This window comes from Protopterus annectens, chromosome 2.part0, assembly GCF_019279795.1.
Source record: "Protopterus annectens isolate FY-2018-M chromosome 2.part0, PAN1.0, whole genome shotgun sequence".
Lineage (NCBI taxonomy): Eukaryota > Metazoa > Chordata > Ceratodontiformes > Protopteridae > Protopterus > Protopterus annectens.
In genome coordinates this window covers 1,389,007,269-1,389,021,020 of record NC_056728.1, presented here as the reverse complement: position 1 = coordinate 1,389,021,020, position 13,752 = coordinate 1,389,007,269, and the positions used below count along the sequence as shown (strand labels likewise).

General features: G+C 45.2%; 1 protein-coding gene across 4 annotated transcripts in view; it reads left to right on the top strand.

Moving 5' to 3' along the window:
- Positions 1-13,752, top strand: part of HADHB (hydroxyacyl-CoA dehydrogenase trifunctional multienzyme complex subunit beta) — a 1,343,347-nt gene that overhangs the window by 955,511 nt on the left and 374,084 nt on the right. For all 4 annotated transcript variants that reach the window (XM_044061616.1, XM_044061615.1, XM_044061614.1 and 1 more), the window contains exon 13: positions 4,226-4,313. In XM_044061616.1, coding sequence (XP_043917551.1) covers positions 4,226-4,313 — 88 coding nt within the window. The remainder of the gene's footprint in view (positions 1-4,225; positions 4,314-13,752) is intronic.

The window sequence follows — 13,752 nt, the reverse complement described above, 5'->3', positions numbered from 1 at the left end:
ATTTTTATGGCTTGGCACGCTGTGCCTCCCTTCAGGGGTATTCCACAACCTCCTGCAGATCAGATACCTCTTTTTCCCCAAGTATTTGTGGACCTGTTAAAACAGGGAACAATACACTCAGTGCCCACAGCCTAAAAAGGAACAGGCTTCTCCTCGTGCATATTCCTGGTTCCCAGAAAGGAAGGCCCATGGAGACCCATCCTCGACTTTTGTTTCCTCAACACCTTCCTAAAGGTACCCTCCTTCAAAATGCTCATCCTTCAGACACCGTTTCCTCTGATCCTCTCTCAGGCCCTTCTGGCATCCATAGACATCAAAGACGCCTATGGTACATATTCCCATTCATCCCAAGTTCAGGAAATTTCTGTTTCTCTGTGGGATCCTGGCACTTTCAGTTCTTGGCCTTACCATTTGATCTTTCTACAGCCCCAAGAGTCTTCACAAAATGTTTATCTCCAATGGTCGCTTTCTGCAGACTCCAAGGCATTCAGATCTTCCCTTGCCTGAACGACCTCCTGTTCCAGGCAGACACCCCAGAGGAATTGTTGAGGAACCTCTGCTCAGCCATTGCCATCGTACGTCTAGGATTCACTATCAACTTCAAAAAAAATGTAATCTCATTCAGTCTCAAGATCATGTCTTTCTAAGGTCCAGATTCCAGACAAAATGGTGCCCCCCGCCCCCCCCCCCCCCCCCCCCCACAAAAGGCTAAGGATGTCTGTCAGACCTTCTCAGAGATCTTTCCCCTACACCAGTTGTCAGCAGGGCATTTTCTCAGAATCTTAGGACTGATGGCCTCCACCATCCCTATGCTACCCCTGGCAAGGCTCCACATGAGAGTTTCAGTGGTTCCTGAAGTCGGTGTTGGCACCGCATGCCCACCCACTGGAATTCCTAATCTCACTCCTTCCTTAAAGATAGAGCTCCTATGGTGGATACAGCAAATGTTTATCAACCCAGGACTCCCCATTGCCCCCAAGTCAAGACCTGTACACAGATGCTTCGGATACAGGTTGGGGGGGCAGCGCTGAGCCCACATACTGTTCAAGGCCAATGGACTCCATCCCAGGAAAAGGACCACATAAATGTAAAAGAGATGAAGGCATTGATCCTAGCAATTCAGTCCATCCAATCCCTCCTCAACCTAGGATGGCTGAGGATCTACAGGGATAACATGACCATTGTGTGGTTTGTAAACAAGTTGGGGGGGCAAGATCCTACCTCCTGTTCAGATTAGCCTTGCAGGTTTTGGAATTAAGACACCAAGTTCAGATTTCCTTGCAGGTGGTCTGCATCCCTTCCAAACAGAACTCTGTTGCAGACCCACTGAGCAGATCCACAACACAATGAATGGATGCTTCACAGGGATGTATTCCTGGGGGTTCACTTTACATGCTCCAAATACTAAAATATCGAATTTTAGAATTTCGAGCCTGTAAAGTTGAACGGACGGAAACCACAAACCCAGAAATGTCGAATTCAGAATGTCAAACCCACGGTACGGATAGCACGTTAGGCAAGTGTACATTTTTGGGGTTTGGGGGAGGGTTTGTGTGTGTTTGAGTAATTTGGGATGTTTGAGGTGTGAGTTTTGGTAGGTGTTGTGCAGTGTGAATGTGTTAGTGTCGGGAGTGCTGGTGTTTGTATGTGATGTGTGTTTGTGTGGGGGGGGTGTGTGGAATGTGCAGTGCTGGGACGTGTGCGTTATGGAGTGTTGTGTGACCTCGGAGTTAATATATAAGTGGGGGAGGGGGTGCAGGGGTGCTCTCCCCCCCCCTGCATATACTAAGGGTAGGTGTGTGCATGTGTTATGTTTGTTGTAGGGAAGTGTTGGGAGGTATGTACGTTCGTGTATGTATGAGATGTTGAATGTATTCACTGTTGCAGTCCTGGTTACCCTCCCTCCAGCCCCTTCACTTCTCCTTACTTCTACCTATCTTTTTTGTTTGGCATATCTTATATCATTGGTATTTGCTTTTTGCTGGGGGTGTTCCATACCATGTAATTGCTTCCTATTTTGGGGGCTCCTGACATCTGGGGCAAGAAAAGCTGATGTAATGGCATTGGCTGCATGTTTTATACCCCTGAAGACCTGATGTCATGGAAGAAGCGACAGCATCCGACGCAGAAATCCAAAGACTCTGATATTCAGGCCGGCTGAGGGCTACCTGCAAGCAGATAAACCCATATGTGATGACTGCAACAGTGAATACACTCAAACATCTACATTTATGGTAAGTGTACACAACTGTACTTTCTGAGGATGGTGCGCAGGTACGTCACTTTTATGGCCTGTGTCAGATAGCTGCCTGCATGGGATGTACCACACACCCTGCAGTAGTAAAAGTCTTTTGTGTACTGGCTGACATCAGGTCGCTTGGGCAGGCAACTCCCTCATTTAAAGAAAACTGCAGCAGAAAAGAGGAGAACATCTATTGTTATAGTAAGTTTCTTCTAGTTTAGTTCAGAGGTTTTTTTTTTTTTTTTTTTTTTTTTTTTTGCCGTTCATGCATTGCTTCTGCTACTTTTACTCACTCTTGTGGTTGTGGTGGAAGGGCATTCCTTATTTTAGACTGTGTACAAATTGTACCTTTTGTGTTTGTTTCTATGAGTTTTGTGTATTATTGGTTTGTAAAGTGTGAAGGGATTAGTGGACCTCAGTTTGTGAGCAGGTATTGAAGTGTTGGGCATATGCCTGTATAAAGTTTTAGCAAAAAGTTTTAGCAAAAAGTTTATGCTTAACTTCAGATGATTTTGAGTGTCTGTAAAGGTCAGTCTCCTGAATGATTTGCAGTGATGTTCTTTCCATCTAGTACTTGAAGCACTTTAGAGGTCTGGAATTGCAAATTAGAACTTGTTGCTGTCAGGGGGAGGCTTTTACACATTACTGCCTTAAAAATGAGTTTAGAAAGCAGTACTAATTAATTTTACTTTGTATTTTGGTGCAAGGTGTTATATTGCTGTGTACAGTAGTCAAAGGTTTTGGTTTATCTTTATAAGCAGTAATTGGGTGCAATAATAAGTTTTGCATTCTTGATCAAGAAAACTGAAAAGTTAACTGCCAGAAATTTAACTAGGTAGTGATTTTGACCATTTTTAACAATAATGATATTGTTTTTTTTTCTTTAATACGTAACTAATAATCATTAGTCTTTGCCTTTAATTCTCAGGCATAATGACTTATCTTCAGTATATATTGTTGCCTTCACAAAGTTTAATACTTGTTTTGTTAGGGTTATGCGACCAAGTCACATTTGCAGATGTATTTCCTTATTTATTTGCAAATTGAGACAGTTCCAACACCTTTCATTACTTTACATTTTAGGTTATTGCCATCTGCTTTCCTCACGTTATGCATTTGAATTTTTGATAAAGTTAGTATTTGGTTGCTGTGCTCTTTGTCTAGAAAAGTCTAGACAGTCCAGTTTAGATTTTAGTACTACTGTTCTTCTCTTAGGAATGCCATTCCTTCGTAGCCTCCCCTCAAAAAAAAAACATCCTCCTTCGTTCTTGTGAAAGTGATGCTCATTAATTAATTCTTACTGCTTTGATGACTGTTCTGAAACTAAATGGTACAGCTGTTTATGGTATTCATTGCAATTTTACTGAAGCATTTTGCATTGCTCCTTTGCCTGAAAGGTGACTGCACGACTTCAGGATGTGTAAGGCTTGCAGATAATGGACAGCAACTTTAGTTCCTACTAGTTTCTGTCCAAAAGTCATCTAGTTAGCAACTTTTGTTTTATCACATAAGAATGTAGAATGCACACTTTTCCCCACCCTTAAAAATGGAAAGGTGGCAGTTTCTGTTGACATTTCTAGAGATGTGATTTTGCTTCCTAATGTCATTATTGTGAAACATAAATTTCATAGTGAACCGAGTGAAGTTGCTGAGAGATGTGCCTGCAGCTACCAGGTTTAATAGGTAGGCTAGCTCATAACAGATAACTCAGTGCTGTAATGACTAATTTCTTAGAGGGCCTGTTAATGGGAGTATCTCACACTGCTTTACTTCCTTCACTTCTCCATCAACACTGCTTAATTGTTTTTGTATGTCTGATTGGGGATACCTATGAATATATGTTCTCACTGCTGCAGAAAAGCCTGTCATTGTCCTACATCAGAAATGAACAGTTACAATGCATGTTTCCTGAGAATTTTTTTTTTTTTTTTTTTTTTTAATACTGTTTGTCATGTCAGTATTTTTTTTCTGTCCCATTTTCAGGCCAACATATGCTACTCCTAAAGTTTTGGAAAAAGCTGGCTTGACTCTGGCTGATATTGATGTTTTTGAGTTACATGAGGCCTTTGCGGTAAGTACAGACATAATTTACCTGTACTGTGGTACCATGGAAAGTAAGTTGAATAAGAAGCAAATCAGTTGATGTTATGTAGTCCAATCTCGCCTACATTCTTACCCGTGGGTTCTCTGCCAACTTTTTTAGCTCGAAGTCTTTCTATTGGCTGGGCTAAGATGGTATCCCATGCACTGCTCTGTATCCCCAGATCTCGTTTGCCCCTCGTGTAGCTCAGACGTGGTCTCTCTCTTGGTTGTGGCTAAGTACCCTTTTCTTCATTATTAGAGAATTTGTTGCAAACAAAAAGCTATTTTAATAGCTATTGTGTGTTCTGGTCTTGTATTGTGGAAGTTGTGTGTTTTATCGTTTTTTCTGTGGTATCCCACTAGCTGTTTCCAACGGGCTTGGCCCATTTCAGTTAGAGGACGTAGTCTGTCCCCTTGCTTTCCTTGTGTTTTAAACTTTATCGGGTCTAAAACCGTTTAAATTAGAGGTTTTAGCCCCCCCCCCGTGTTGTCCAAGGATTGTTTAAATTAGACATATTAAGGAAGTTTGTTAGTGGTAGTTTTTTTTTTTTTTTTTTTTTTTCCCGCCTTGTGACTGTTGATCCTTTTTTTCAGTTACTATTTGTCTTTGGTTGTTGGTTAGCTATGTCCAAAGATACTAAGGAGCACAAGCCCTCAGGCTTCAAGAAATGCTCTAGGTGCAGTTATAAAATGTCCATTACCGATGGACATTCTGTCTGTGTGTATTGTCTGGGAGCAATCCATCTCCAGGAGTCATGCAGTTTCTGTCATGCTTTTAGTCCGAGAGTTCTTCAGGAAAGGAAGAGTAAGTTGATTTTGAAGGGACTTCTCAAGCCCTCTTTCGAGGAGGGTCTGGAAACTGCTTCCAGCTCCAAGGCAAAATCTTCAAAATCTAAAAAGAGATCTCCGGCTCCATCAATTTCCTCGGAGCCACCGGAGAAAATAGCAGTGTCTGCTTCAACATCCTCGTCTCCATTGTCCTCAGGGCCACAGGAAGTGTCAGTTGTTATGGAACCTGCGTCGGCTCCAATCATCTTGGAACTTATTTGGAGCCGATTGCCTAGCATTAGACCAGTATCACCTCCTCGCAGGTCTCTATCTCCTTCTCTATCCTCTAAATCCTCCAGGACCTTATCGGATGTGGACATCGATAGAGTGGTGCAGAGACTCCTTCAGTCACCAGTTTTGGCAAAATTGTTCTCGGCTCTGACCCAGTCGGCTCTGGAGCCCATCCTTCAACCTGCTTCGATACTTCCTCCTCCAAGCGCACCTCAGCTTTCAGAGCCGGAGTGCTCTGCTCCATGTGATGCCCCTAGGTCGGTCCCGACAGCCCCTCCTGGCTTATTGGTACCGACATCAGTTCCGACTATGTCGGCGCTGTCCACGGGTTTCAGGACTCTTGATTCTTCGGTCAGACCCGAGGGAGAGGTTTCGGGACACCCCTCGGTTCCTAGTCTCCCTCTCGGTGCTTCGGCTCGGGGAAGTTTGACTTCTGTCATGGCTTCGGAGGCTGGTCATTCCTCGGACTCGGGGGCGACCAGGCTTCGAGGCCATTAGAAGTGCGCTGGCCAGGTCATCAGCAGCATCATGCGGATCAGTCACTCTGTCCCCTACTACACCGATGCAGGTTTCTGACCGCCATCTATCTCTAGACAGTGGAGCCCCAAGGCCTCAGGGTACCCCCAGGAGTGGTCCCCACTTTTCTGAGGAGCCATCCAGAAAGAAGACGTGCAAGAGGAAGCACATAGATTCCCAAGATGAGTCTCTCACATCAGACACCGACCTCGAGGAATCGGAGGGATCCCCCAAGTCATCCTATGATAATGTTTCTTTCTCTGACATCCTAGAGATTTTGAAACAAAGAGTTGACTGGCCATCCAAAGTCCCCTCCAAGGAGGAGTAGGTCTTCCTGAAGGCCTTTGTTGCTCAGCCCTCTGCCTCTTGGGTATCTCCACCCTTCGAGCTTCTAGATTTGGTTTGTCGAAGGGTGTGGGAAATCCTTGACTCTGTGGAACCAGTCCCCAGGAGATCCAATACATTTTTGTGTGCTTCTCCTGATAAGGAATTTCTGTCCAAGGGAGTCCATGTGGATGCCATGGTGGTGGCAGCTGCCACTCAGAAGGAATTAGCCGAGACTTCTTCCACCGTCCATCCCCCTAACAAGGAGTCTAGGACTGGTACGGGAAGCATACTGTTTCTTCAGCAACCTTTACCTTACGGTCACTGAATTATTTATTTCAATTTACATGGCTCCAGAGAGATCTCCCCAGAGAGATTTCCTCAGGGAGATTGGAGATACTCTCACGGGTAACGTTTCTGAGGCGGTGGTCCAGACGGTTAACACTCAGATGTCTACCCTCAATTCCATTGTAAACTCCTCCATGAGGCTGATTTCATATGCAGCCGAAGGAGCGAGTTAGGGCAGCAAGTACAGGAGTTGCTCTTAGGCGACGGGCCTGGATGCGCCTTTGTCATTTCGCGGAGGCCTTCAAGTCTTCATTCACAGATGCCCCTTTCGATGGTTCCTTTTTGTTCGGAACCAAGGTGAAAGACACCCTCACCAGGTGCGAGCAGGAGGGAAAAACTCTGTCTGCCGTAGGAGTCCATTTTTCCCTTCCCTCTAGGCCTTATCCCAAGGCCCAGAGGGGTGGAAAAATGTGGTTCAAGAAATCAGAGATTCTTTCCCGGTGCACAAGGTGAGCCCCCCCTCCAGAGGCAGGAGAGGGGGTGGTTATTCAGGGAGACATCGCCCTAGGGGCAGAGGAGGCCCCCGCAACTCGAGAGACCATGATTCCTTTCATGGTTCTCCCTACCGCTGCTCCTAATGGGAGGCTCGACTGTGCGTTTCCGGAGCCAGTCGGGGGTCGAATCTGTTTGTACCCGGAGGCCTGGCAAGACATCACCCAGGACGAGTGGGTTCTACGAATAATTTCCCGAGGATACGTCATCCCCTTCTCGTCAGATCCCCCTCCAATCAAGAAAATCCCGGATGTTCCACCCAGTCAAAGGGATTATACAGCTTCAAACGTTTCAAAGCTGGTACAAAAAGGAGCCATCCAACATGCCCCCTCAGACCAGATTGGATTAGGGACTTACTCCAGATTCTTTTTGGTGCCGAAAAGGACAAGGGGACCTGAGACCCATATTGGATCTCAGCCAATTTTAACCCACGTGCAAAAGTCCAAGTTCCGAATGGTCACATTGCAGTCTATTCTCCCATTGTTGGGAAAAGAAGTGTGGATGTGCTCCATTGACCTCAAGGATGCTTACTACCACATAAAGATGGACAGGGCATCCAAAAGTCACCTGCTCTTCCGGCTGGGAGCCAGTCATTTTCAGTTTCGAGCCCTGCCCTTTGGTCTCACCACAGCCCCCAGGGTGTTTACCAAATGCATGGCAGTGGGGACTGCTCACTTGAGACATCAGGGATTCCAAGTGTTTCCATATCTGGACGACAGGCTCCTTACTGCTACCACCAGGCATCTACTAATTCAGACCAGGGATGCTACTATCAACCTATGTCAACAGTTGGGCATCACATTGAACTGGGAAAAATCCGCCTTGTTGCCCTCACAGCTTGTCACTTTTATAGGAGCAGAACTAGACACACCGTCCTCATGCGGGCGTTTCTACCACAGGAAAGAATCAGAGTCCTACAACAACAAGTTCACGCCTTGCTCCCTCTGAGAAGAGCGAAGGCAAGATGGGTCCTCCAACTATTGGGGACAATGGCTGCGACGATTGTTAGTCCCTCTGGCAAGGCTACATATGAGACTCCTTCAGTGGCTTCTCTTTGCCCAGTGGTCTCCAACGTTTTCCACCTTCTCATCCTATTCTACTCATAGACAGGTGCAAACAGGATCTCAGTTGGTGGCTTCACACCGACAATCTGAATGCAGGAAAGCCCTTCGTTCCTGCGCCCCCGATTACCACTGTGACCACAGATGCCTCCCAGATGGGTTTGGGGGGGGCATTATCTAGGCAGGACAGTCCAAGGCACATGGCAAGAGCACGAGATGCATCTGCATATCAGTGTCCTGGAAGTAAGAGCTGTGCTACTAGCGTTGCAAGCACTTCAGAATTTTCTTCCTCTCGGGACTATTGCAATCCACTCAGACAATATGTCAGTGGTGTGGTATCTGAACAAGCAGGGAGGAACCAAGTCTTATCCCCTTTGCAGAGAGGCCATGCGAGTGTGGCAGTGGGCAGTGTCTTCTCAATGTTTTCTGGTGGCAACGTACATTCCGGGGAAGTCCAATGTGATCGCAGACAGGCTAAGCAGAGCTATTCTAATGCCTTACGAGTGGTCTCTGAACTGTCAAGTTGCTGAACAGATCTTCCGCAGGTGGGGTCAGCCTTGCTGCGACCTTTATGCTAGTCCCTTCAATGCCAAATGCAGCAGCTACTTCACGTTGATACCCCCTCTAGGGGAGTCACCCAGGGACGCTGTAGTCCACGATTGGCCCTCCGGTCTACTATATGCCTTCCCTCCAGTCCCCTTGCTGTCAAAGGTAATTCAGAAAGCACAATCCTTGGGAAGCAGAATGATTCTGATTGCCCCACACTGGCCTCGTCAAATTTGGTTTCCCTTTCTCCATCCCTATCTCATGGATGCTCCGTGGATTCTGGACCCACAACCAGACTTACTGACGCACGTCAGGGCAGCTCCATCCCTCTCTTTGGACCCCTCCGGTTGATAGCCTGGCTCCTCCACTTCCATCATTAGTTAGGCTTCATCATTTCTCACCCAAGGTGGTTCATATTTTATCTTCCTCTCATAAGCCCTCGACCAGGAAGATTTATTATAGTAAATGGAAGAGGTTTTCAGTCTGGGCGCATACCAAAAAGATTGACCCTTACACAGCCCCAATTTCGTCTGTATTGGAGTTCTTGTCTATGCTCTTTAACCAGGGTTCAGCGGCCGCAACCATTGAAGTCCAATTGGCTGCGATTTCTACCTTTCATGTCGCACACGAGCCTAGCCTGATGGCACACAGACGCTGTAAGGCCTTTCTGAAGGGCACTCTGTTACTTCGTCCTCTGGTATCGGAACCTGTCATGCCTTAGGATTTAAACTTTGTTCTACAGGCTTACTTCACCACCCTTTGAGCCGGCAGCCACTTGTGATTTAAAATTCTTAACTTGGAAGACTGTCTTTTTAGTAGCCATCACGTCAGCCAGACGCGTTTCGGAGCTGCAAGCTTTATCAATTAAAACCCCCTTATTTGATTTTCCATAAGGACAGGGTTTCTCTCAGACCGAACCCCTCCTTTCTTCCCAAAGTGGCGTCAATCAGTAACCTTAATCAATCTATTGAGTTGCCAGTGTTTTTTCCCCAGTTCTCAAACAAGGCAGAATTCAAATTTCATCAGTTGGATGTACACAGACAATTACGTTTTTATCTGCACAGAATGAAAGACCTCAGAAAATTTGATCAGTTGTTTGTTTCCTTTTCGGAAAACAGAATTGTGTCTCCTGTCTCCAAAGTCACGCTGTCCAGGTGGATCTCCAGTTGTATTACTTTCATTTATTCCTCAGGGGGTAAAGATTTACCATTCTGGGTGAAGGCTCACTCTACTCGGTCTGTATTTACATCTACAGTCTATCAGGCTAGATTGTCTATGTATGATATTTGTGCTGCGGCTACTTGGTCATCTCCTCACACCTTTGTTACTCATTACAAGTTGGATGTGGTATCTAGGGACAGGTCTTCCTTTGGTTCCACAGTGCTCAGGAGTATTTTCCACTGAGCCTCCCAGGATTTAGGTACTGGAGACGCTATCCCACGGGTAAGAATGTAGACGAGATTGGACTACATAACATCAAGAAGTTATGTACTCACCATAACGTTCGATGTATGTAGTCCATCTCGCCTCACATTCTTACTTACCCTCCCACCTTCCCCCGTCCTGGAGGATCTGGAGGGTTAGGTCTGGTTTCAGAGCTTCCTTCATTGTTGGTTTGTTCTTCCTTTCCTTAGGTGTTATGCATGGAGAATGAGTGCTGGGGCTCGCAGCAAACTAGATCTGGGGATAGAGAGCAGTGCAGCATGGGATACCATCTTAGCCCAGCCAATAGAAAGACTTCGAGCTAGAAAAGTTGGCCGAGTCAGAGCCGACATTCGGCTCTGAACCCACGGGTAAGAATGTGAGGCGAGATGGACTATATACATCGAACGTTATGGTGAGTACATAACTTCTTGTTTTAAGTTATCATACACTAAACATTAAACAGTACACTATGTTCATCATAGTTAATACTGCTGCAGTATTCATGACAGATGGCATTTAGCTGCAAGATAACTTATGCCCATCCAGGTTGACTTCAGATGCTTTGGACATCCTCCTAGTAGGTTGGCCTTTTATTCGTCAGCAGGATGCTGGATAGAAAGGGGAGAGCAGCTCACTTAATCTTCACTTTTTTTTTTTTTGCATCCATTGGAGTTTTATTGTCAGTCTTTAGTGTCATCTTTGTGACTTCCAAAGCATTAAGTACCTGTTTTGGTATTCCTGATTTTCTTTGCATTGTATATTGCATTATTCTGCATGTACTAATACGTATAGCATTATTGCTTATCTTATGTCCATGGATTTTTCCAAGTTTGATCATGTCAATGAACACAATCACCTCCACTTACGCCTGTGTTCACCAGATCCCACTTAAGACTTCTAATTTTAGTGCTTGGTTAGTTTTGTAGAAGATCATTCCATTTTTACTGGCAAGGAGTACTTTGTATTTTAAAAATACCCTCAAGCATAGGGCCAAGAGACCTGATTTTTTTCTGGACATCAGAAGCTTCTTGTCTTGAATGAGGGAATTCTTTATTTTTTACCTTCTGCAGCAGGGTTATTTTCTCTAGTAGGGCCAAGGATGCTCAAAGTAGACTGCCAGTGTAAGATGGGCATGCCTAGGAAGCTAGTGTCAATAGATATGGCAATGTGTGTGAACTCCTGTAGACTGTCAGTGTCACAGAGGCTTGAGGGTCTAGTTTCCCTACCCCTAATATTTGTTGCATTTGCACAGCAGTCTCAAAGTCCATTTGAAAGTAGTCCGTGAGGTAGTATATGAGAGCTCACATTGAGCCCCCCACCTGCAAGTACTGCTGTGTCATTGCAGGACGTCCCTCCCCAGGGGTTCATTGTTGGATATGTTTATAAAGAAGCTTTTGGGTTTGGAGTATATAGTAAGCTTTTTCTCAGCTGAGCAGACTTGCAGACCCTTAGATTTGCAAGCGTGAGTTTGATCAGATCGGACATCGGGCCCACCCACTTTGCCTGTTCCAACCTACTTTGCAGAGGAATGTGGCTGAATGGAAAAAGGCCAGCAGCCCTTTAATGATGGCTGTCAAGTCTAGCCATTCAGATATCTGTACCCCTGCCAAGACAAAAGGGTTCCTTAACATGATCCTTTGTCCAGCTCTGACATTAGGAAAGGTGATGACCAGTAGTGTGGCTTTTTGGCCCAGATATGTTCTTTTATTGGGTGTAACCTAGATAAGGAAGAAACCTTGTCATGAGGATCCCTGCTGGAAGAAGTTTATTTGTGTGGCCTTCACTTTGGTCAAGTTCCCTTGAAGAGGCTTGGAGGGGTTTGGAGGAAGTTTTCAATTCCCACAAGTGGTACTTGTAGATGTTAGACATTGATAAGCCTAAACGTACCACTGTCCACCCTGTCTTTCATTCCTTTGAAGATTATTTTGAAACTGCATCCATGAAACAGGATTACCAGCCCTCAGAAAACCTTGAGCAGTTTAACCATGTGGAAGAAAGGTCAAAATGTTTTGCCAAAAAAAAAAGGAAAATGAATATCAAGTGGTTGTTGTAATTTAATGCTGTGGAAGACTCCAGACTGGTCTTGGTCACTAAATCCTTCATAATGATGGGGAATAGACTACTGGTTCATGTTAGGGAACTGTATGATTCTGCTTCTCTGGTTAAAGGGATGGTTAATTGTCAGACTTCCTTGCTGCAGTCTTACAAGGCTTATTAATGTTAATGGAGGAGATCGCATAAGCTATTCAAGAACCATCTTCAAGAATAAAGATTTCCAAACTCATCCAGGCTTTGTTTAAAGCAAGCTAACATGCTGTAAAATGTGGGTATGATTTCATAGGTACAGCAGTCAAAGCAGATTCCTTAGTTACAATTTTAAGACAGCATGCCTGGCTAAGGATTCACACTTTGCTCTTATGTCAGGGCCAGATTAATGTGCTCTTAGACATGTTGCAGTCATCACACTTGGGTTATCCTGCCAGGGGTAGCCCTCAGTCAGCTCGAATACCAGAGGCTTAGTATTTCTACGTTGGTTGCTGTTGCTTCAGGACTGACATCAGGTCATCAGTGGTATAAAAACAGGCAGCTGACACCATTACAGCAGATGTTCTCTGTGTTTCACTGTTGCAGTCATCACATTTGGGTTATCTGCCTGCAGGTAGCCCTCAGTCGGCCTGAATACCAGAGTCTTGAGATTTCTGCGTTGGATGCTGTCGCTTCTTCCACGACTTCAGGTCATCAGGGGTATAAAACATGCAGCCAACGCCATTGCATCAGTCTTTCTTGCTGTGCAGTACCCGAAGCAGTTTGCAAGTGCCGGTTGGCCGACTCCTAAAATTTTCGTTTTCGAGTTTCAGACACGAAGTCTTCAGAAAAGATAAGTACCCCATTGGGGATCATTTTTTCTTGCTCTAACCGATGTCAGAAAAAGTTAACAATTGTCTTGCCTGTGGAAAGCAAAAACCTTGCAGAGATTTTCATTCTTACTGCATCTGTTTAGGCCCAGACCACGACGTCCCTCGCTGTAAGTTTTGTGCTTTAATGCCTGAACTATTTGTCATCGGGCTATCTTTGTCGCTAAATACTTTAACTCTCGTTCTCTGTATTCTGAAATGGCTTCAATAAGCCATCTGAATACTGATCCGTTGAAAAAACATAAGGATAAAGACCGAGTCAGACCGCATAGGCCGGTATTCAGTGAGGCGCCTTCGCAGCCTCTGATACCCACTTCTACAGATTAGCAGGCCTCTACTGAGACCCATTCGGAGTCCGGTATGCAGCGAGAGGCTTCTTCGACTATGGATCCTGCGAATGTCTTTACCTTGGATGGGTCCGGAGCTGCTTTGCAGCCACCGGCTTCTGAGGGTGTATTCAAGCCTTCCGATTTTCATATTAAACTGACTTCTTTTCAAACCAAAAATTCCGAATTTCTCAGGCCCAGAGTTCACACTACGCCTAGGAAAACGACTACCAAAGTGCATTCTCAGGCCCACATGCCTCAGAAACAAATGCTTAGACTGGCTGAATATCTTATTACTTTAATTAGGGGAAGGCAGCCTTCCCCCTCAAAAAGACCAAGAACTGATTTTCCTTCTAATTCTTCAGATCATGATTCTGTTGACTCTGATTTGTCTGATTACCAGGACATACCCTTAT